General features: G+C 39.1%; 1 protein-coding gene across 1 annotated transcript in view; it reads left to right on the plus strand.

Annotated features, from left to right (window-relative positions):
• The window catches only part of LOC124613505 (proton-coupled amino acid transporter-like protein CG1139), a 79,705-nt gene that overhangs the window by 27,236 nt on the left and 26,937 nt on the right, over positions 1-25,532 (plus strand). Inside the window, exons 3-4 of the mRNA XM_047142214.1 lie at positions 8,773-8,857; positions 9,126-9,398. Of these exons, the coding sequence (XP_046998170.1) occupies positions 8,773-8,857; positions 9,126-9,398 (358 nt within the window). The remainder of the gene's footprint in view (positions 1-8,772; positions 8,858-9,125; positions 9,399-25,532) is intronic.

Here is a 25,532-nt window from a genome sequence, read left to right on the forward strand (position 1 = left end):
CAAAAAACAATCAGACAGCAGTTCCAGTAGAACTGCAAATTCTTCTTAACTAATGTGTGAGTATTTCAATTACTACTGTTATTTATTTGTGATTATATACATTTAAATACTTTGTTTTGCAAAACTATGTCAACCAAATGTTTGTTTTAGCGCTCAAATTGCTGTACATGATTTTGAGCATCATTCAAAGATGAGCCAAATGTATCTCTAATCTGTTTTATTTTTTACTCTTAGGCTATTCATTTCACAAAAAAATTATTTGGTTTTTTAAGTTGCTTTTATTGTTTTCCCTTTTTCTTTACCAAGTTGTTTGGGAAGCACAGCAAACTAATCGGCACACCCCCTTTGATGTTAGGTTTTATTGATCATATTCATCAAAGTGGTGTGTCCTTGGCAACAGGAACATGTTGCCAGAGCCACATCAACAGTATTCTAGAAGAGACAGGCATACTATGGCTCCCAGACCAATTCAAGCAATAACTTGTGCAGGAACAATTTATGCAGCCCCCAGTCACTAGTGTCATGCAAATTATACATCACAAACAATGGAGCCTTATTATAAACTGTTTCAGAGGAGTCAGGCCAGCTATGGTGCAACTGAAAGTTCTATGATATAATTCCCAGCTTCCTCCATAACACTGCCTGCATTGATCTCCCCCTCGGGTGTCAGACTGGCATGAAGCTCATACTGAGGTGCATCTGCTGTGGACCGCAGAAGAATATAGATCCAACTTCACGTGTGGAATGGCAGGCCACCACAGCACTCAATAAACTGGGAGGACCACTGTTACACAGTGGAGTTAATTGAGCACATCCTGGAATTGTGGTGTCACTATGCCAACTACAAACTGGTCTCACCACTCATACAAGATTTAAGTAATCATTCCTAATGCCATTCCTGGAATTTATTCTGGTAAGGACATCAGGAACAATTCACTAATATTTTTGTTACCAATTAATAAGAGACTTTGCTCTAAAGTAAGGGTTTGGTGGGTATAGTGGTAGATTCTCCCTGTAATATCATATGGGATAAGCCTTGAATAAGGCCCACTCCCATGCTGTGACTCTAAAACACTCATCTTTTCACTCATGTTCTTGAGTTTTTAGCACTGAAACCTGATACTGATTACATTAGGAAATTATCTTATTACCCATTTGACCTAATGCCAGAGCAAACAGATATCTGATATGGTGAATGGTTGCTGTTTTTCTTATTCTGTGCATTATTATAATAAATGTCAAATTTTCAATATCTTGAGACTGTTAACTTTCTTATGGTAAGATATGTCTGTCTATAAACTTCAATGTGAATTTAATGCCAAAGTTGACAATATCATGAAGTCTCAAAATACAGCACCTGGAAGATGTAAGGAACATTAAGTTACACTAGATAGTAAACTAACATCATGAATGTGCTACAGCAAGAACATGCACAATTTATGGAACATATTACTTTACAGAGCAACACTTAAGATACAGTGAAGAACAGGTTGTGCATAGCACCAAACAAACTGACTGCGCAACAGTAACACAGAGTACAGAATAGGCTGAGCAGTCATTTGTGGTTGATTAAATAATATTATTTCTTTGGCGGCTCACCAGAGCACACCAGGGGCCAATCCAAGTGGTCTCTACAAGCAGGGTTGTGAACTGTATGGACAGGCAAAACCTGAAATCGCAAGCATCATGAGTGAAGGTAGAGCACTCCTTCCTTCTAGGGGGTGGGAAAACCACATACACACATAAAAACACTAGGCGCAGGAAAAGACATGGTAGAGAAAAAAATTGCTGCTACAGAAAATACACTGGTACCATTAAAGAAAGGGGGGCCACTGATCTTGCAAGGGACTGAGATTATGAGGCACAGAAAACACCAATGATGGTGCTGATGTCCATTTCATCACCTGGTGATGACAGTGATTGCTGCAGCATGTGGTGGGCAGCCACTGCTGAGCAGGGGCAGAAGTGATGAGGGAACAGGTTGATGCACATCCCCTCTCTCATGAGAGGCCATAGGGCAAAGCTGGTGAGGGTGTCTCCACAGTGACATTCTTATCAATATCAGCAGTCAGCGCTGGAGGTCCCAGCAGGGGCATTGGATATGATGGCCACACAGGGCTCAGCAACAGAAGTGGCAGCAGCTGTGACGCCGGGTGCAGGGGGTGTACACCAACAATGGCAGTCAAAGAGTGGGGGTGAAGTCAGGCAACCCAAGACAGTGATCTGTCAGGTAGCAGCCCCTGCTGCAACATGAACTGGACTGGCTGTGATATGGGAACAGGCATCTATGGCAGCAGGGATGGAGGAGGCAGTGGGTCCTCTGGAATGGACCCCACCATGTGAGGCCGCAGCTGGTTGAAGTGATGGGATGTCTGCCCTTCAGAAGTGTGGATGATGCACAGGTGCTGGGGCTGGCAACACTTGAAGACAACAAGAGCCCAGTTCAGCTGACACCTGAAAACACAAGTGCAGACGTGCACCCAGCCAGAACTGCCGCAGAGCTGGTGATACCCTCAGGCAAGGCGTCAGATGCTGCAGGTGAAGGAGGGTCTGTGATTGGCATCTATATAGCAGCTTTGCCAGGCTTCTGCCCCAACCACAGTGAAATGGTTGTTGTTGTTGTTGTGGTCTTCAGTCCTGAGACTGGTTTGCTGCAGCTCTCCATGCTACTCTATCCTGAGCAAGCTTCTTCATCTCCCAGTACCTACTGCAACCTACATCCTTCTGAATCTGCTTAGTGTATTCATCTCTTGGTCTCCCTCTACGATTTTTACCCTCCACGCTGCCCTCCAATACTAAATTGGTGATCCCTTGATGCCTCAGAACATGCCCTACCAACCGATCCCTTCTTCTGGTCAAGTTAGTGAAATGGTATGAACTCAAAAAACAGTCTAAAGCAGCTTCAGGAGAAGTGCCACATGTGTACTTCTGCATCTGAGTTTTAAACACCTGAACCAGGCATCCAGCTTTACATTAGACTGAGAGTGAAATGGAGGAGCTGTGAGGTGTTGAACACCACCAGCCTGATAAAAAGATTCAAATTCTCAAGAAGCAAACTGGGGGTCTTTATGTCTGAAAACAATATATGGAAGTCCCTCAATTGCAAAAATCTTGAGCAGGACCAAAACAGAGGCTGCCATGGATGTGGACAGATGTCACACCACTAGGGAAACTTGGAATAAGCATCGACTATGTTGAACCAATACTGATTTAGCAAGGACTCAGCAAAATTGACAGGTACACACACCCACTGGCACTGCGGCATCAGCCAGGGGGAAAAAGACTACTATTGGCCACCTATTGCTGAACACAGTAAATGCAAGTGGTGATAAGCCACATAATGTTGCCATCTATGCGTGGCCAATACCCATGCTGGGGGGCCAAAGCTCTGGTGCGAGAGGTCCCTCAATGACTGACCTGCAGAAGTCAGTATACACCACAGTATAAGGAAGTGGGAATCACAACCCAGGGAGCAGCATCCTCTGTAGCCATCAAAAGAAGCCCGTCAAACACAGAGAGTTGGTGCTGGATGGAGTAGTAATTAAACAAGGGATCCAAGGCATGGGCAGAAGTTTTCCTTGCCAAGCATGCTGCACAAAAGAGTGGACCTGACTAAGTACTGGATCTATGATGATGGTGAATGCTATCATGGTACTACTGATGGGAAAACTATCACCCACTTTCTGGTTCCCAATATCAAAATAAAAACAGAGCTACTGACATGATTGAGTGCCAGGTCTGGCCTGATTGGAAGACAAGATAAGGCATTGGTATTGGCATGTTGCTCGATTGGCCAGTAATGGGTCTGATAATGATAACAGGAGAGGAAGAGAGCCCACTGGTGCTAAAGATATGCTGCGTTGTCCACCACAGAAGCTGAAGAGTGAAAAAGAGCAACCAACAGCTTGTGATTATGATTAAATGGACCTTAGAACCATACAAGAAGCATGAAATTTCTTGATGGTGGGCACAATTGCTAAAGTCTCCTTTTCAATCTGAGAATACCACTGCTGAGTGGGAGTTAATGTATTAGAAGCATAAGCAATGGTTTGTTCACACCTGTCTGCATATTGGTGTGCCACCACCACACCAAGACCATGCTGAGAAGCATATGTAGCACACACAGGATAGATTGAAACATATATTTAAGCAAATCAAATGCTTGGTCACAAGCTGGGGCCAGAAAGAAGGCACATTTTTACACAAAAGCACATGCAGTGGTTGAGCAACAGTGGATGTGTCAGGTAAAAACTTACAGTAATCTGCAACATTACCTAGAAATACCTGCAGTTCCTTAATGGAGTTTGGCCATTGCAAAGCCACTGTTGCATCAACATGGTGATGCATTGGCTTGACTCCTGTGTGAGAAATGTCAAAACCTAGGAACTCAATTGAAGACTGAAAAAATTAAGATTTGGCAAGATTGCACCTGAGACCCACAGATTGCAAAACAGAAAGCAATGATCAGAGATTTCTAAGGTGGTCTTTGGTGGTAGAATCCAAAACAATGATATTATCATGATAATTGAAGCAGCCAAGCACAGAGGTGATTGTTGTTGTTGTTGTGGTCTTCAGTCCAGAGACTGGTCTGACGCAGCTCTCCATGCCACTGTATCCTGTGTAAGTCTGTTCATCTTCAAGTAACTACTGCAGCCTACATCCTTCTGAATCTGCTTAGTGTATTCATCTCTTGATCTCCCTCTATCATCTTTACCCTCCACATGCTGTCCAATACTAAACTAGTGATCCCTTGATGCCTCAGAACATGTACTACCAACTGATCCCTTCTTCTAGTCAAATTGTGCCACAAATTCCTCTTTTCCTCAATTCTATTCAGCATCTCCTCATTAGTACATGATCTCCCCCATCTAATCTTCAGCATTCTTCTGTAGCACCACATTTCGGAAGCTTCTATTTTCTTCTTGTCTAAATTATTTATTGTACATGGTTCACTTCCATACAAAGCTATAGACCATACAAATACTTTCAGAAAGAACTTCCTGACACTTAAATCTATACTTCATGTTAACAAACTTCTCTTCTTCAGAAATGCTTTCCTTGCCTTAGCCAGTCAACATTTTATATCCTCTCCACTTCAACCATAATCAGTCATTTTGCTCCCAGATTGCAAAACTCATTTACTGCTTTAAATGGCTCATTAGGAAATCTAATTCCCTAAGAATCACCTAGTTTAATTTGGCTACATTCCATTATCCTCATTTTGCTTTTGTTGATGTTCATCTTTTATCCTCCTTTGAAGAAACTGTCCATTCCATTCAACTGCTCTTCCAGGTCCTTTGCTGTCTTTGATAGAATTACAATGTCATTGGCAAACCTTGAAGTTTTTGTTTGTTCTCCGTGGATTTTAATTTCTATTCCAAATTTTTCGCTTGTTTCCTTTACTGCTTGCTCAATATACAGATTGAATAACTTCAGGGATAGATTACAAACCTGTCTCACTCCCTTCTCAATCAGTGCTTCCTTTCATGCCCTTGACTCTTATAACTGCCATTTGGTTTTTGTACAAATTGTAAATAGCCTTTTTGCTCCCTTTATTTTGCCCATACCAGCTTCATAATTTGAAAGATAGTGTTCCAGTCAATATTATCAAAAGCTGTCTCTAAGTCCACAAATGCTATAAAGGTAGGTGTGCTTTTCCTTAACCTATCTTCTAAGATAAGTTGTAGGACCAGTATTGCCCTTGTGTTCCAACAATCCTATGGAATCCAAACTGATCTTCCCTGAGGCTGGCTTCTACTAGTTTTTCCATTCATCTGCAAAGAATTTGTGTTATTATTTTGCAACTGTGACTTATTAAACTGATAGTTTGATAATTTTCACCCCGCGGGATTAACTGAGTGGTCTCAGGCGCTCCAGTCACGGACTGTGTGGCTGGTCCCAGCGGAGGTTCGAGACCTCCCTCGGGCATGGGTATGTGTGTTTGTCTTTAGGATAATTTACGTTAAGTAGTGTGTAAGCTTAGGGACTGATGACCCAAGCAGTTAGGTCCTGTAAGATTTCACACACATTAGAAGCTTTTTTTTTCTTTTTTTCTTTTTTTTTTTTTTCTTTTTTTTTTTAATATATATAATTTTCACACCAGTCAACACCTTCTTTCCTTGTGAGTGGAATTATTATATTCTTTTTGAAGTCTGAGTATATTTCACCTGTCTCATACATCTTCTTCTATTGTATTTCTTTCCCCTGTTCTCGTCAATCGTTCCCTAATGCTCTTACTGAAACTCTCTACAACCTCTGGCTCTTGCAGTTTATCCTGGTTCCATCTTCTTAAATTCCTACCTTTTTGCAGTTTTAATCTACAGTTCATAACCAATAAATCATGGTCAGAGTCCACATCTATCCCCGGAAATGTCTTGCAATTTAAAATCTGGTTCCTAAATCTCTGTCGTACCATCATATAATCTATCTGAGACCTTCCAGTGTCTCCACGCCCCTTCCACATATATAACCTTCTTTCAGAGGTTGTTAGCCATTCTAAACATATGTTGAAAAATTGTGATCGCACTATCAATGCCAAAAGGCAAGCATTGATATTGGCATAGGCTGGAAGGTTCATTGACAGTGAGAAAGTGTCTAGAGGCCATATCCAAGTGGAGCTAGAGTTATGCTTCTGACAAACCGATCTTGGAAAGTGGTAACTGACTGACAATTTTTTGAGCAACTCATAGGGTGGGGCAAGGGGTATGTATCTATTACCGACAGTGCAAAAATCGTGACACTGAAGTCGCCACAGAGGAAAAGCTTAACCATCAGTTTCTTAACAATGCACAGTGGTGTAGACCATGCAGTGGAAGAAATAGGCCAAATGACATCAGGCAATGTCAAATGGCCTTACTTGGTCTTGACAGAGTCATGCAATGTGACAGGCACCTGCCATGCATGGAAAAAAGAGAGGGTGGGTGGAGTCTTTCATGGTAATGTGGGCCTGAAAACAAGCAGTGCAACCAATCAGAAGGGAAAACAGAAATGAAACCCCAGAGTAGAGGAACTCCAGTTGCTGATACAGAATTTGATCTGACACTAAATGCACCTCATCGGCAATGGAGAAATTGAAACTGGTAAACATATCTAACCCAAACACATCGGTGGTGTGGGAATGATCCACAACAGGAAGATGAGAGGGTGAACAACAGATTTGTAAGAGACAGGAGCAGAGAACTGACTTATGATTGGAATCTGCTGTTTATTGTAGCTAACAAACTTCCATGTACCTGTGTGAGGGGAGGGGAGTCCAAGTGCACATATATTTGTGCATTTATTGAAGTCACTGCATTGCTTGTGTCCTCTTGCATTTTCAGCAGTTTATTAAACACACACTAGTCTAAGGAATTTCTTCTGAGAAACAGTCATTGTAGAGACACAGTTTATGTCCATCGATACTACTGTGTCCACCACATTGGAAGAAGAGTTACTCACCAATGCAATGTGGCCTTTCTTTTCATACTTGTTGCAAACAGCCCAATGCTTTGGGGCACACAGTATGCTCATATTGGACAAAGCAGTATGAGCAAGGTGGAAGGGGGGCAGAGCCACTGCTGTGACATGCCCTGTTGCTATGGTGGCTATAACCGACTCTGCCCCATGCAATGCTGAGTCGAACATTGCACCCCTGTGACAGCTTCCCCATCATCCTGAATACTTGCAACATGCCTAACAAGGTTTGACTGAGCAACTTCCCATTTACCCCCCCACCATGCAGCAATCTGATCGCCTGTGGCCTGCGACATTTCACAGAACTGTGCTAATTGAGCACATCCAGAAGTGTCGGATTCTCACACTTTACGAAGTGCTTTCTTGCAGACTTCCCTATCCAGAGCCAGAAGAATAATAACATCTCTCACCAAGAGATCACCATAGGATTCATGATGGGTTCTAGTAACAAATTTACAACAATGCATTAACCCATATAATTCTGCAGCCCAGTGACTGTAAGATTGGTTTGCACATTCTGACAACTGTAAATTATACATGGTTGCAATGATGTGTTCTGTCACAGTAACAGGTTCAGAAAGGCTTCCATATTTCATCAAACGATAAGGTGATGAGTTCTTGAAAAGGCGCAATTGATCAAGGCATGGTGAAAGCCAGGAAAGAAAGACCTATAGAGGTATGCCCTGCCGACATGAAAAACCTGGAAATATTGGCGTAACAATGCCTCATAGGAGTCTCAATCTTCAGCTGATTCTTTGTGTACCAGGAAAGGTGATGAGTGTGCTGATGGGAGAGTAGCCTGCCACGTACAGACAGTTGCCACTTGATTTAGAGGGGTGGTGAGAGCCTGCTGTTGTTCTGCAAAAAGTTCGCTGCTGGACAGTGAGATGTTGGAGTAATTCTACCATTGAGATGTTTGTCAGGTGATGTAGCACTGACACTAACATATAGAGAAAACATAACTCTCACTCATCACCAAGTTTCCTGTAGCAAGAACAAACATTATATACAGAATGTAGTACTTTGTAGAGAAACACATAACAAACAATGAAATACAGGTCGCGTCCATCATGAGTGGAGGTACATCAGAATGTCTCAACTGTTGGAATGAGAATTAATTGTATGTCTAGAATGAAAAAGTATTTCATTGTTCCTATTCCCTGGCAACATTGGAAAGCATAAATTCTAACTGAGGCTATAGATTCAATGCTATGCATCCACAGATACGTAATTTCTAAAATTATGAGTAACCTGTCTTTTCTTTATGTAGAACTGAGTTGAAGTATTGCAGTTATTTATGATTTTGCAAACTTATTTCAGGCATATTGTGAATATCTTCCAAGTAGTCTTACAGATTGGAAGCTGTTGTGTGTATGTGGTATTTGTCAGCAGCCACATCAAAGCCGTAAGTAGAAACAAGCACACACAAACACCAGTTTCATTAAATATGTAAACAGACTTAACTGACTCTGTTCTGACTACTTCTTGACATTATATAGCACATTATATTTATGTACTAAGTTCCCAAGCTAGAATTTATGTGTACAAAATCTACGTGTTTGTACTATTAAAACACTGCAATAACTAAGAATTTTCATATGTACCTTATCTAAACAATGATTTTATAATATGTCACTAACCAATTATATCATAGAGTGCAATAAATGTTACAGGTAGTGGACCAGTACTCTTATGGGTTGGATCTCAGGATATACATGTTAATTTTGCTCGTGCCACTGATAATAATAAATATGGTGCGCAATTTGAAGCTGCTGGCACCATTTACAACTTTAGCCAATATCTTGACTTTAATTGGCTTTTGTATCACATTCTACTACTTGTTGAACAGTTCTCCCAGCCTTTTGGACAGACAACCATTTGGGCCTCTCAAGGATTTGCCTCTGTTTTTTGGAACTGTGCTTTTTTCACTAGAGGCAATTGGTGTAGTAAGTGTTTCAGAATGTTGCAATAAAATTACAGTTGTGTGTTACTATTCATCATCATCTTTGTTGTCATTGTTGCTATTATATACATATGTTTATATGACATCAGTCTGATTAAAATTACTTGACAGTTGATTTCTGTCACTTGCTGCTGCAGTTTTGGCAGACCTGCTGCTAGCACCACTCAATTATGGACAACAAACATAGTGGGTCACTTCACATACACAGTTAATGTGTGATATGCTGCAATGTTGGACATGGCCACCGCAAAGTATGACAGAAATGGGAGGTGCTCTGTCAACAGCTGATTTTTAAGTGACTAATGACTGAACCATGGCAGATGATACATATTGTAGCCCTGAATTTAAATTCTTGTCCTAACCTAACTACAACATCATGATGTGCAATGTCTGAGAAAATGATCAACAATCTGTGGCAGAATTGAAATCATGATCACTTTGTTTATGGCATTTAAAGCTAACCTCTATCAGCAAAATCCAGACAGAAAAATTTCATTATACATTTGTTTGCATAGCCATCTTGAACAGCAACATTTCAGGGTCAACAGTAAAAGCAAACTGTAATATCTCACTGTTAATGGTTACCTGAAATTATCCTCTCACTGGCTACATGGGATGCCACCTTACCAACCGATGAGCAGTCTTGGTTGGCATTTGGGTGCAGATTATCGACAACACAAGTAGATCCCAAATGAAAAAAGAATGATAGGAAGAAAAATAAGAGTAAATAAAACAAGTCAATATTATGATGGAATTGACGTAGCAAAGTATTAGATATAAAAAGTAAATTTAACAAAATAAGTGAATAAACATGATAATGAGTCTTTTGATTAACTTTACATATATAAAAGAATTCAGAACATTGGATGAGATCTAAACTGTAAATCTTATACATGTTAGGTTCATGCGATAACCACTACAATATGCCATTACACTAGAAAAGGCAGTTGTATCCATGTCTCCATTGTCCCGGTCACGCTTCATGCAATTTCATGTGAAGCTTATCTATTGTAAGCCAATCTCTCTCTCTCTCTCTCTCTGTCTCTCTCTCAAATAATGGAAATGAACCAATTGTTACAGCAGTTTGACAGTAGCGAATGGTTCAAGCATGATGGTGAGCACTCTGATTGGAGGAACCAGCTACAACACATGAAGTGCCAACTATCTAGTAATTTTAATTGAACTATAGTAAAGTACTGTTGTATTCTAACCAATCCAATCTGTCTTAAGTGTTCGAACTTTCCAGATAACACAGCTTCAGTTTGATTTTTTCTCCCCTCTCAATTTGTATAATGCTCTCTAAAGTTATGAAATATTATTTATGGAAACTGGTGTGATATGTTTATTAATATTAATTAATTAATTCTGTTGATACACAGTGGTTGTTATATAATGTTATGCAACCAGTATCTTTTAAGTGGCTCAAGATATCAATGTAAAGTTTCTGTGTGATTGTTTCCAAGCACCAAATACTTTGCAATGTGATTAATTTTTACTAAGGAGCTATAACAATGAGTTTTAATGGAACACTGGATTTTAACAGTATCTGGTACATCTTGAAAACAGGAGAAAAGTGGTATAAATTTGGCTATATTTTTAGTGAAACTTCTCATGTATTAAAAGAGCAGACTGAGAGCCATTTTACATGGGAAGCTGTGCATCCAGGTAAAGCAAGATGAAGCAATTCAATTTACATGAGCCAATTTAGGCACCATATAGCTTCTCAAATACCTACTGCAGCAGTAAGCCACTTGTAGCCAGGCATGAGCATAACTGATGCTCACTCTTTGGTTGCAGTTTTGGCATGCTGACAAATTAGCATCTGTAATGTTTCTGCCTACTGGCCGCTGGTGATTATTAATATATAATGAAACTCTTCAATGTCTGACAATGGAGAGAACAGAGACTGTATTTGAGATAGAGAGTCTGACTGCAGAAATATGGAGTAGGCCAATTCTGTGCAAGTGTTCCACATCTGACCATTCAAACAAATTTTTGGTTGAAGCTTGGGATAAAATATGTAAAAATTAGAAAAGATTTTTTGAAACCTCATTGCCAAAGGAGAAGAAAGTCACCTGACTTCCATCAACAATCCTCAGACATAGGGAATAGCTCTTGCATATTCCTCTTAGCCTACACAAGATCTGAAAAAAGGGGTAAATCGTCAATTCTGCGTACTTGAAAGAACTTATGTTCCTATGTTGCTTATGAATGCAGTACTTCCATAGTGCAGTATTAAAACTTGACATTACTTTGAAGGGACAGATTGCTACTCACCGTAAAGATGACACATTGAGCTGCAGACAGGCACAACAAAGGGACTCTTACACAATGAGTTTTTGTCCGAAGTCTCCTTCAGAAAAGAAAAGAAAACACTCACATTCACACAACTAGCCACACCTCACACACACATGACAATTATTCTGACTGCTGCAGCACAATGCAGCTCTTGCGCTGAATGGAAGCAGCAATCTGGAGTGCAATGGGGAAGGGAGATGTATAGCAGGCTATGGATAGGAGGAGAGAAGAGTGCTATCAAAGTGCATGGAGGGACTGGATGGCAGCAGGACAAGGCTGCCAGGCACAGTGTTGAGAGGCTGTGGGGAGAGAAAGGGGGGGGGGGCAATGGAATGGTAAAAGGAGAGGACCAAAGAATGGGCAAATACCAGCGTGTTTGTTAGTAGAGAGTGGTGCACAGCGAGGGTGACAGGATGTGAACTGGGAGGAGATGATATGACAGAGTGGACAGAAACTGTTGGAGGTAGACTGTGGGGTCAGTATATTATCGTTGGTTGAGGCTAGGATAATTTTGAGAGCAGAGAATGATTTGTAAGGATAAATTTTCCTGTTAAGAATGGTCTTTCTGATCAAAATGCGAGGTTGGTTACAGAATATAACATAGCTCCATACAGTAATGCAAAACATTCCTCCAAAACAGTGCATTCAATTAATGATTTAACAATTTCAAATTTTTGGGAAAGCTTGCAACAATTAGACTTTTTGCTGACTTTTGAAGTATATTAGTCATATTCAACAAACAAGAATTAGCTGAGGCAATTGTAAATAATGTCTTTCAGAAAATTAAGTGGTCCTTCACAAATGGACTCTCACTAAATTTTGAGGAAACACTGTATATACAGTTCTAAATTGCGTAATATCATTGATAAATATAAACTCTGAATAGAAGTTTGTTCATAAATCAGAGTATTCAAAATTTCTGTGCACTGGCAGAAGTCTGTTCCTTTGGCAAAATATTCAAAATTTCTGTGCACTGACGAGAAAATGAATTGGTAGAAACACATTAATGATCTGCTGAAATGTTTGAGTTAAGCTACTTATGCTTTTATTGTTACTGCAAATTTTGGTGAAAAACACATTAGAAAATTTGTCTACTATACCTATTTTCATTCACTGCTTTCATGTGGCATCATATTTTGGGGTAATTCATCACCAAGTGGCAAGATTAGCAACTTTCTGAAAAAAATGGCCAGCTTACTAAGAATGAATATGAAGAAAAACATTGTTATATGTGGAGACTTCAATATTGACATGAGAAAAGAATCAACACCAAGACAAGATTTTGAAGAATTGTTAATACAATACAGTATGGAGGCAACAATATCTCCACCAGCTTCTAAAAGTCAGACAGGTATTGACAACATAATTATTAATATTGATAGGTCTAACTGTGAGTCTGTTTAGTCCAAACAGAAATATCTGATCATCATGGGCAGCTGATCTGTTTCTGTAGAAGTAAAGACATAATATCTGAACCAAAACAAACAACCAAAGAAATCAGGAACATTAGAGAACAAAATATTAACATCTTTAGAACAATATTAACCAGGGAAATGTGGAATGAAGCCCTAGAAGTGCAGAATGTAAATGAAAAATATGATTAACTGATTACAACAATTAAACACCATTTCAATGTAGCATTCCCCAACATAAAGAGACAATAAAAAGTGCAGGGTCAGGCAAAGTGGATTACCAGTGAAATAACAGAACTGCGAAGGAAGCTGCAAGACCTGAGATGGAGGGGTGAAGCTGAAAATTATGAAATGCTACAAAAGAAGTATAGAAAAGTAACACAAGAGACAAAATCAAGAGCAGATAATGCTACCATAATGAACTCAAGAAACAAGACAAAGGCAGTTTGGAACGCAATTAATGGTGAAAGACAGGAAAAAGCTGGATCAAACAAAGAAACAGATGTCAGGTCAATGAAAATAAACAACACAGTGGTTACAGGTGGTAGAGAAATAGCTAACATCCTCAATGATAACTATATGAATGTGGTAGAGAACTTAAAATTGGAAAGAACTAGTCCACAAAAGAAGGTTACTAAGTTATCACAAAAATCAAGCAGAACCATGTTCTTGAAACCAGTCACAGAAGATGAACTGAGATAAATTGTATACAGAAACTGAAGTCTAAGAAATCAGCTGGTGATGATGAAATATCGAACCACATAATAAAGCAAGTAGTGAGTCAATAATCTCACCATTGCTGGACGGAGCAAATAGCTCTCTCAAAGGTGCAATGTTTCCAGAAAAACTGAAGCTAAGCAGAGTGGTACCAGTGCACAAAAAAGGGGGATAAGGACGACCACAACAACTACAGGTCAGTTTCACTGATGTCATGTTTCTCAAAAATCCTGGAAATGCTTATGTATACTAGATTAGTTGATTGTCTGGACAAATACAACATTCTCATACCATCTCAGTACAGTTTCAGAAAGAGTAGATCTACGGAATCAGCAGTTGCCAGTCTGACAGAATATATTACACAGTACTTGGATGAAAACAAGTTGTACCTGCAGTGTTTCTGGATCTCCCCAAAGCATTGAACACTATTGACCATGAAATACTGAGAGACCTATGGTATTTGAGGGCAAGTGTGGAACTGGATGGAATTGCACCTATGCAGCATGAAGCAATATATATCAATAGGGGATGCATATCAGTCAAAAACCCATACCATGAAATGTGGAGTGCTGCAGGGATTGGTAATGGAGCCATTTCTGTTTCATCTGTTTGTTAATGACATGGGTGTTGAAGAGAAAGAGAAGGAAATATTGTATGCAAATGATGTGATGATACCGAACAATCACCAAACTGTGGCACAGCTTGAGAGAAGAGCATACATATCTGCAAACACCACAGCGCAGTGAATCCTGGAAAATGGACGTGTTATAAAACTAAAAAAGACTATTTGCAGTGTTCAGAACTAGAAAATGTAGAATCTACTAGATTCTTAGGTATTACTGTGGACAACAAGCTGAAATGGAAACAACATATAATTTCTGTCTGTAAGAAACTCACCTCCATCATATTTGTAATGAGGCAATTAGCACGGTATGCAGACAAACAGCTTCTGTGCACAGTGTACCATGGACTCTTTGAGCCATACCTGCAGAATGGAGTGGCAGTGTGGGAAAATTCAAACATTCAAGAAATGAAAGGGGTGTTAACATTTAAAAAACAGTCAGTATCATATTAAGAAGAAAGACTTCTGAAACATGCAGAAACTGCTTCAAAGACTAGGCATCTTAACTTCTTCGTCCTTGTACAAATATAAAACTATACTATGTTACAAAAGATAGTGCAGAGTGGACTACAAGTGACAGAGTACACACCCACAACACACATAGGAAAAATGATATATGAAGCATACCCCACTGACTGACAATGCTTGAAAAAGGATCCCAGTACTCAGCTATCAAATAATGAAGAAGTCTGCCTAAATAACTGTGTGACAACATACATGACATCAAGTTTTCAAAGAATCTAAAAGACTATCTGGTAGAAAAGGCATTTTAAAGTGTTGATGAATACTGCTCACGTTAAATTTGTAAATATTGTTAATTATAATCACTGATGATAGAATACTTAGGACGTATGGGATAATGAAGGTTTTTATATTTTGACATGTCCTATATTTCATGTATGTTTATTGTGCACCATGTAATTCTACAGGATGAAATAAAATTCATTCAGTTAAGTATTCATTTCACAAAAATATGTAATCAGAATAACAGCTGGCAGCTTGCAGACATTTGTTTAATGAATTAGGGATATTCATATTACTTTCACAATACATATATTCACTTATGAAATTAGTCATTAATAACCTGTTCCAATTCAAAAATAATAGCAAATGGCATATCTACAATACTAGGAGAAAGGATGATCTTCACTATTCTGCATTAAGTCTAACTTTGGCACTGAAAGGGAGAATTATGATGCCACAAAAGTCTTTGGTCATTTACTAAATAGTGTTAAAAGCCAACTAGCATTTGAAAACAAATATTAAAAGAATTTCTAAATGATAACTCCTTCTACTCAATAGATAAATTTTTAGATATGAGATAGCAATTTAAAAACAATTAATCATATTATGTAAATAAACTTTATGTTAAACTGACACTTCTCACATCATTACAAAATGTCATATTCATGATCTACAGAACAAGTATTAAAGTAAAGTAATGTAACCCACATCCATGCAGTTCAGAAAAGCTGGTGATGGTTTGGTTGGTTGGTTTGAGGGATAAAGGGACCAAACTACAGGGTCATCAGCCCCTCGCTCGTGGTGAAAGGAAGGATCCATATGGCCCAGGTTGTGAACCAGCCATTGAAATCAAGCATGTTATGTTCATCTGCATGTTTTGCCACAGGGTGGTCCATTTTGCTCTGGTCACAGTTCATCAGTGACCATTCATCCTGATGATAGGTGATGGAGTCATACCAATACAAAAAGCTGTGCCATGATTGCAGCAGAGCTTATATATGGTTTGGTTGTTTTCACAGGTGGCTTGTATTCTGATGGTGTAGGATAAACCTGTCACAGGATTGGAATAAGAAGTGCTGGGTGGGAGGATCGGGCAGGTCTTGCACCTGGGTCTTCCCAAGTGTATTATCCTTATGGCAAGGGGTTGGGTTTGGGAGTGGCATATGGATAGACTAAGAAGTTCAGTGAGCAATGGAACACCTCTTTAGGAGTGATGGGAAGGCTCTTGGGTAGGAAGTCCAACATTTCAGGGGATGATGGTAGACAAAGCCCTGCTGAATGATGTGGTTCAGTTGTTACAGTCTGGGGTGGTACTAGATTATCAACGGGTGCTCCCTTGTAACTGGTTCCTGGGGATGGTGAGAGGAGTGAAGGTGTGTTGGGGCATGGCACAGGAAATCTGTTTGCTGACTAGATGGCGAGTGTTCATCAGAGACAAGGGTATCATAAGGAGTGCCCCAGGAAAGTGTAAAGAGACTGCTGTTGTTCTCTATATACATAATTGATTTGGCTGACAGGGTGGGCAGCTATCTGTGGTTGTTTGCTGATGATGTCATGATGTATGGGAAAGGTCTCAAAGTTGAGTGACTGTAGGAAGATACAAGACAACTTAGAGTCATTTTCCAGTTTCCAGTTGGTGTGATGAATGACATGGAAAAACATAAGTTAATGTGGGTGAGTAGGAAGATCGAATCTGTGATGTTCGGATACAGTATTGCTAGTGTCCTGCTTGACACAGTGAAGTTGTTTAAATATATGGGCATGACGCTGCTAAACAATATGAGATGGAACAAGCAAGTGAGAACAGTGGTAGGGACTTTGGTTTATTGGGATAATTTTAGGATGATGATGATGTTTGGTTTGTGGAGTGCTCAACTGCGTGGTTATCAGCGCCCATACAAATTCCCAACCTTTGCTCTGTCCAGTCTCACCACTTTCATGAATGATGATGAAATGACGAGGACAGCACAAACACCCAGTCATCTTGAGGTGGTAATTTTAGGAAAAAGTGTTTCACCTGTAAAGGAGACCACATGTAGAATGCTGGTGCGACCTGTTCTTGAGTACTGCTCGATATGTTTGAGATCCGTACCAGGTCGGCGCAGTGGTTAGACACTGGACTCGCATTCGGGAGGATGACGGTTCAATCCCGCGTCTGGCCATCCTGATTTAGGTTTTCCGTGATTTCCCTAAATCGCTCCAGGCAAATGGCGGGATGGTTCCTTTCAAAGGGCACGGCCGACTTCCTTCCCCGTCCTTCCCTAATCCAATGAGACCGATGACCTCGCTGTCTGGTCTCCTTCCCCGAAACAACCAACCAACCAACCGTGCCAGGTTGGATTAAAGGAAGACATCAAAGCAATTCAGAGGCAGACAGCTAGATTTGTTACCATTAGGTACAAAAAAACAAGTAAGTGTTATGGAGATGCTTCTGGAACTGGGAGCTCATACAGAGGCATATAGACAGTTGTTTTTACCTCATTCTTGCTGGGTGGAGTAGCCACGCAGTCTGACACACCTTGCCACAGTTCGCGTAGCTCCAGCCGATGGAGATTTGAGTCCTCCCTTGAGCGTGGGTGTGTGTGTCATCCTTAGCATAAGTTAGCTCAAGTTAGATTAAGTAGTGTGTAAGTCTAGGGACTAATGATCTCAGCAGTTTGGTCTCATAGGAACTTACCACAAATTTCCAGATTTTTCCCTTGCTCTATTTCCAAGTGTAACAGGAAAGGAAATGAGTAGTAGTGGTACAGGGTACTCTCTGCCATGCACCATACATGGGAGGGTTGATTTTGGACTGTTGTTTGGAGGTTTTGGTCAATGAGGGCTGAAATTCTTTCAGTGGGGATAAATAACCAGCTAGTACAGGGTGTCCAGACTTGTTGGGGTTGGGGTTTTGAGGAGAATGTAAAAATTGGGTGTGCCTGGTGTCATAGGTTTGAGGAGGGGAAGAGGATTCAGGGCAGAGGTCCTGGGAAGCACCCAAGGCTTTAAGCAGTGATTGGACTTCTGAGACGGCATCACTAAGGCAGAATTTACTGGTGAAGGAATCGGAAAATTGGCAGAGGCCTTCCACCAGGCAATCACTGTGATTCATAACAACAGTGGTGGAACCTTCTTGTGCACATAGGATAATTAGGTCAGGATCTGTTTTGTGACTCTGTTTGACTGTCCTTTCTTCCACTGAAAGGTTGGTGTTCTTAGGAAGGACTTGGAGAGGGTGGTGAGGCCAAGTTGGAAGTAAGGAATCCCTGGAAGGTGACCAGGGGAGTAGTTGCTAGGGAGGGGGGGGGAGGATCACAGTTCAGTGATGGTATCAACTGGGAAAGGCATCTTTAAATGATGGGATAAAGTTGGCTTTGGATGGAGGGATTGGTGACAAATAAGTGTTTCCATTGCAGGGATTGGCAGAAGTAGAGTAGTCTTTCGCAATTCCAATATGGTTAAATTTGAGTACAGGGTTCAAGGTGGGGCCTTTGGATAGAACTGAAAATTCTGAGAGACTGAGAATTTTGGCAGAAAGGTTAACAACTGTGCTATGGCATAATTTTGGCTCGTGGGCTTTGTGGAATGTTGGTAGGAAGTTTTGGGGATGTAGCAAGTGGAAAAGGTCAGCATGGCAGGGTCTGGGTGCTATGAGGGGTTGATGAGGAGGAACAGCATAGGTTGGATAGTGGTGCCCCAAGGCAGCAGTAGGATATCATCAGGTTATCAGGATGGATAACATATGGAAGTGGTGTCTACAGTGCCCTTAGAGGTGCTGAAGAGCAAAGGATTAAATTTCAGAAATTCAGTACGTTATTTGCAGAGGAGATGGGGAGAATTCCCCCCCCCCCCCCCCCCCCCCAACTCCCCTCTGTATTAAAACATCCCATCTTCCAATTTCAAATTACCTGCCCCAGCCAGGCACGTTTACACTCACAGGTTATGTGAAACTTAAAAATTAGTGGAACTGTACACAGAAAGTATTAACACACTTTACTGTTAACATGTCAACTTTTTAGTTTTGGAAAAAGTATTATGTATTTAGCATTTTTAAATTCAATCATCATCATCAAGCTGTCATTGTTGCTTTAATCTAAGCTACAATATCCATTACTTGCGAAGCAAGCAGCATTGTTAGTGACTTGAGTGTGTGCAGGCATCTCTTTCAAACAAAGCAAATTTTTGTCATTGCTTAAGAGCAGTGTTTTACCAGAAATATGTGAAAACATTGACAGTCAAGACACTAAAAGTGGCACTAAAAAGAGTTAAAATAGATGGTGAACCTAAAAAAAAAATTGCAATGTGCTGTTAACTGTAGCTAGCAAATCTTAGTGACTGAAGACTCAGAAGTCATGAGGTAGAAATGGGGGAAACAGTAGGACTGAAATTATAGTGTGGATCTGTGCCACCTTATCATGTTCCCAAAATTGGCAAAAGACTAAGCCATGGCTTTCTCTAAATGAAAAAAAATTTGGTAATATACACAAGGTACTCAGAAGTTCTGGAACTTAAAGTTGGAAGCATAGAACATGTGGATATCAGTGATGCATTTTTAGGTAGTGTTTCTACTAATAATACCAAAAATACTAAGTAATAATATCAGTGACCATACAAAGTGCAAATTTTACATGAAATGTGTAGAAATCATATGTTGCAAATAGTGGTGGCTGGTGGTCTGTAGACTAAGAGGGATGACATGTCTGTTGAGTCACATTTTGTCTCTTCAGAATGTTTTTTGAACAGAGAAAACATAGCATTTTTTTTATTAGCAAGTGATGTAATTTAAACCTCCATATAACACATTTTTTTAGTCTGATATCAAAATATAAAAACTTACATGCAAATATATAGTTTTTAATATTTTCTGCTGGCAAGACATTAATTTATGTAATAAAATGAAAATGATGTTCTTACCTTAATCAATAGTTTTGTAACAAAGTGGTCAGTTACAAGCTCATTAAATTATGCAGATACAACAGTATTTTTTCTATAGAGCACTTAGTTAATGCATCCAGTCTCACTTCTTTTATTGCATTTCCAGTGAAATCCTTTACCCTCTCCAGTTTGAAGAAAGACCTCTGACTTTCTGCTGTTGTCACTGGTGGTGTACAAATAATTCATAGAAGTTTCATTCTGATTCCAAGAAACAGTTTCTAAACTATTCTTGTAGATACACTTAAGAAGTGTTAAAGCTCCATTTGTAGTTTGAAAATCATTTCTATTGCATATGAGTGTTAGCACCTGCCACAGTTCATTTTCAATTTAACTCAAATAATTTAACTGTAGTCTGAAATTTTTGTCAGAGAATAACAGCTTGCATTTCAGAAACAAACTGTGGTGGAACAATATAGCTGCTGAAATGTGATTGCTAAATGTGAAATGCTCAACAATGTTAGCCACAGCATTGTCACAGCCTTCCGTTGCAACAATGCTACAGGAGTCTACCAAATGGAAACATTTTGGACTGACAATCTCCTGATTTACATTCCCATTATCCCAATGCTGTTAGAAATAAAGAGTGGTTCTCATTAGTTGTATCACTGACCTGAAATCAGAGATGTTCTTAAGAGTTTTCATAATGTCAGCATCTCTATGTTGCAGCTGATTCAACAAAACATCAGAGTTGTGGGACATTTTTGAATAACTCAAACCAAAAGAGAAACTCTTGGTCATTGTTGAGAAGTTTCAAAAGTTGAGATGCTTTCTTGATTGTTGAAGAATTATTGCTATTGCAGTCCTCAATGATCCCAAGGTGCTGAGCTATTTCTTTTTTATACTTAAATATGGTGTTCACAAATCTCATTTTAAAATCCTATCTTGTATCAGCATTTTTTGGAATATATTTCTTCACAGCGTTATCCAGTATGGCTGTTTGTTTCACTGACTTTGAGAAGAAAGTAGAGAATCCTTGGAAATTGCTAAATAACATTCTAATTTCTTTGTTTTGTGTTTTATAGCACTCTACAATGCGGTTGAGTTGATAGGCATAATAAAACATAAAATTTGTTTTTTCATTCACTCCTTTCACTCTTTCCTGCACCTCCAATGCAACTATCACTCATAAATGAAGCTCCGTCATAGCTCTGAGCTATTAGTTTCTCTGGAGAGTCATCAATGCCATTAAACCATTACTTTCCAAAACTTTATTACTTTATTTTTTCTTCCTTTTTTGACAGCAATGTGATACTATGAGTGATAAATGAAACAAAAAGCTGTTTCAAAGAACATCACTATATTAGTACAAAAATCATAGACCATCACATTTTTGGGACGATGACAATATTAGCTCTCAATATGCAATATATTAGCAAATGCAGGACACTGTAAGAAACATCATGAACAAAATGAAATCACTGTTTGTAATATTATCAAAGGTCTAATCAGTATGAAACGAAACTTTTTTCCCCTTCCACATCTCTTCTGTGCTTCACTTGGAATACTTAATAGAGTGATTTCCTAGACCTAGTCATACATCTTTGCTCAGCTGCCCTACCATGAGTTTCCTTTCTTGTGGGCCTTTGCATTTCAGTGTTCATCTGGTTTTCTTTGAAAGGGTACATCACTATTCTGTTTAAGACATCTGAAAGTGATAGTTTCTCATTTGGGTTCGAAATTTCATAAGCACACCATATGTTTACTATGCAGATATCAATCATCTTGGTGAACAGTGGCAACCACCAGTTCTTCTATTTTGCCCTTGACCTATAAAGTGACATCTGTTTGTCCAGTATATAAATGTGTGTTCCCTGTACATAATGTGGCAGGGAAGCTTATGATACTCACTCAGAAACAGTATGCCTATAAAGGATTTTTAACTTTTCTTTGACTGGATGAAAACCGATGTTTTTCTGTTGGCAAGCATAGATTTTGTTTTGCTCTGTAATAGTTTACACTAGTACCTCAGGACAAAATTCCTTGGATACCTGGGGCACTGGATTATTTGCTTGACATTCTGCAACATAATTTTCACTGCCCCTACATGGTTCATGAGTGTTTGTCTATGTTGGTTACATTTATACCACTTACATTTGTGGTTTTTGTGTTTTTCTGTTCATGTTCTAATGGCTTTCTTCAGTAGCTTTTGGAGGTAAAATGACAACATTAGCTTTATCCCTTCTGGTTGTAAGTTCTAAAGTACCTGCAACATATTGTAGAATACAGCCATTGTTCAGTGCATTTTCTTCAGCATAATCTTCATCTGTTATTTAATTTACAGTGGGTGGAATAATCACTAGAACTTCTTCAATCGTAAGTCCACATGGCTTGGTTTTATCTACTCTGAATTGTAAAATGTGAAAGGCAATATTTCATTCTACTATCTACCCTGGAGAGTCTTTCATACGACATAAAGAAAACAAATCTCAAGAACGTAAATCATAATTCTGGTATGTAAGATGAGAAAAAATAGGCACATCTACAAAGGAGTGATAATGTAACATGCCTTTTTCCAGTTGTTGGGACACACAAAACAAACTGACATTGCACTCACTTCAGGAAATCTCAAATATACTGAATGTTACATGGACATTCATATGGTCATAACAAATTCACTCAGATGGCTAAATCACAATTCATTGTTGTGCAGAAACTACTTTCAGGCATACAGTGTATCCGAGTGCAAAGACAGAAAATGGGCAAATTAATTTCTTTCCTAAAACAAGCTTATTAGAGAAAAGTTATTTCTTTTCAATTTGCAGGCATTATAGTAGTCAGTTCAACCTTCAGGTACAACAATCGAAGCTAACAGTCTCAATGCTTATCTGGAAATAAATAAAATATTTGCATCCCAAAAAAAGGGACAATGGTAAATAACAGGTTAAATTTATTGAACACTTCACTACTTACTCCTGCAGCTGTATGATCTTTGGGTGTTACAAAGTTTATGAAACTTTCATATACTGCCACTCCCATACCAAACACTAAATAACAGTTCGGACAAGGTTGCACAATCTGCCGTTTCATCAACTTCAGTTTAACATAATCCATTTGCATAATTTCTTTGTAAATCAATTGATGGCAAACACCATGCATAGAGTCAGCAGCTCTATCCAAATTGTTTTGGCAAGCCCCAAGAGCACAAGATTAGTGGTTTTTTCGGTACGGTCCTTGACTTGAGCTCCTAATTGGTATACTTCACCCACCTCATGTGGATGCCACCCTAAGCTGTCCTAACGCAATACACTGCCCCCATCCAACTCCCAATTACCCCCCCCCCCCCCTCCTCACTCATCCACATGTGTCCATTGCCTGACTTTAAACTTCTGGGATGCTTTGTCAAGGGATAGTCCAACAGTCGACTCATTCTAAAAACATTGCTCATTCACTTACAGCGTCTGATAGTCAACCCATTCTAAAAACACTGATCATTCACATACATGGGCTGGTGGCATAAAAAAATTAAATTAATTGATTTTTGATTCACAGTTCTTACACACTGCAACCTTTCCTGTGACTGATATTATTTGGAGGCTGCCGCCACAGAGTCCTCAAGGAATACTCACCACCGGTAGCACAGAAAAGCAAAGTATAGAAAAAATCTATGAGTGAAAGTGAAAAGTTGTGGGAAAGCAACATCAAGAAAAAGTAATCACAACTGGTTTGTTGTTCATATCTGCATATGCAATAGCTAACCAAAAATTAATATGCAAATCACATCCCTTGGTAATCGAATTACAAAAGTTTAATGGTTTATCAGTTTTTAATATGTGTGATCTTAAGCTTTCCCAGCAATTTGACTGCTTTTACTGATCTCAGGTGTACTGCTGAGTTCAGTCACATTTGTAACACTATATTTTGACAGTGTACTGTGAATATAACACTACAGGCTGATATACCATTTTTTCTGTTTTCATATATTTTCTTTTACATCTTTCCTGCTTTATTTTCATCATATATTGAAACTGTTATTGCAGAATGCAATCTATAGGATTAATTCTTGGTATAATTGTGTTTCTGTTGACATAATGTAGTTGTTATTAATGTGTTTGCCATTTCTGATTACTCAAAAAAAATGGTTCAAATGGCTCTGAGCACTATGGGACTTAACATCTGTGGTCATCAGTCCCCTAGAACTTAGAACTACTTAAACCTAACTAACCTAAGGACATCACACACATCCATGCCCGAGGCAGGATTCGAACCTGCGACCGTAGCAGTCGCATTTCTGATTATTCTGATGCTGTATATTTTCTTATTTGTTAACATGTTATTTGAATTCATTTTGTATGCACAGAGTAATATGAAACTGTGACTTTGTATAAACCTGTAAACTGATGTAGTCAGAATTTTTGAAAGTGTTATGTGAAGCAAGATGTATGGGTGATGTAGAATCATGTTGAAAGGTCACTAGAGAAGGTACCAAGAAAGGTTTGGTGGCGAGAAGAAGAAAGTGGAGGTTAGTATCATACCATGCAAGAACTGCTACACATTGCATTTGTGGCTGGTAAAAAATGTCAGTGTTTTGGTCAGTGCTACATTTAGGATATCAGTGTGTGCCATGGTTAAAGAATTAGTGACTTACATCTCATATTGCTCATTTGCCAGAGCTGTATTTTGATTCATTAAGTGTTAAACTTTGATATAAAGACCAGTAAGCTATGTGCATGCCATAAAGATACTTTTCTCGATTGTATATAGCACAAATTGCTCAGTGCAACCGTGGACTGTGGAATGAAACAGAAAATATGGTAACACATTTTCATGTTGTATATTGAGATGAAGAACTTTAACTGTGAATTTACAGTATGCTGATTGCCATGTGATTGAAGTAATTGTGTGAAAAATTGCACACAGCATTAATTGTTCAGTTTAAACCATGGACTAATTATGCACAGCATAATAGACTTGATTTACTTTGTTAATGCAGAGGGATATACTGTGAAAAGTGCTGTGCTGCAATGGTAAACCATAAATCTGAAAACTGTGACTAAAGTGAGTAGCAAACATAATGACACACAAAATACATCATGAATTAATGGAAATAAGCATGTCTTATTTTCGATGTTGTATGCAGATTGGGATTGGTTCTGCAAACATCAAGTGTGCTTGTTACATTGACAGCTGCTGCTCAAGATCGAGGAGGTCAGCAAGATATCAATTATTGGCTTACACATTCAAGGATCCTGGACTAATGATGCGGATGTCGACAACTCACTATGAGCATCTGATAACTGGAAACTGTATTGAAGGAATATTGGTTAAGGCACCGTAAACTGTATTGTTCTAATCAGTGATGCAAAAACACTATAAATTGAAACAACAGTAATTTTTCTTGGTCATTCAGTTTACATGATTGCAAATAATCATACTGCAGTACTATTCCACTTTATTTTCAATAACATTC

Source organism: Schistocerca americana, chromosome 4 (genome assembly GCF_021461395.2).
Source record: "Schistocerca americana isolate TAMUIC-IGC-003095 chromosome 4, iqSchAmer2.1, whole genome shotgun sequence".
Taxonomy (NCBI): Eukaryota; Metazoa; Arthropoda; class Insecta; order Orthoptera; family Acrididae; genus Schistocerca; species Schistocerca americana.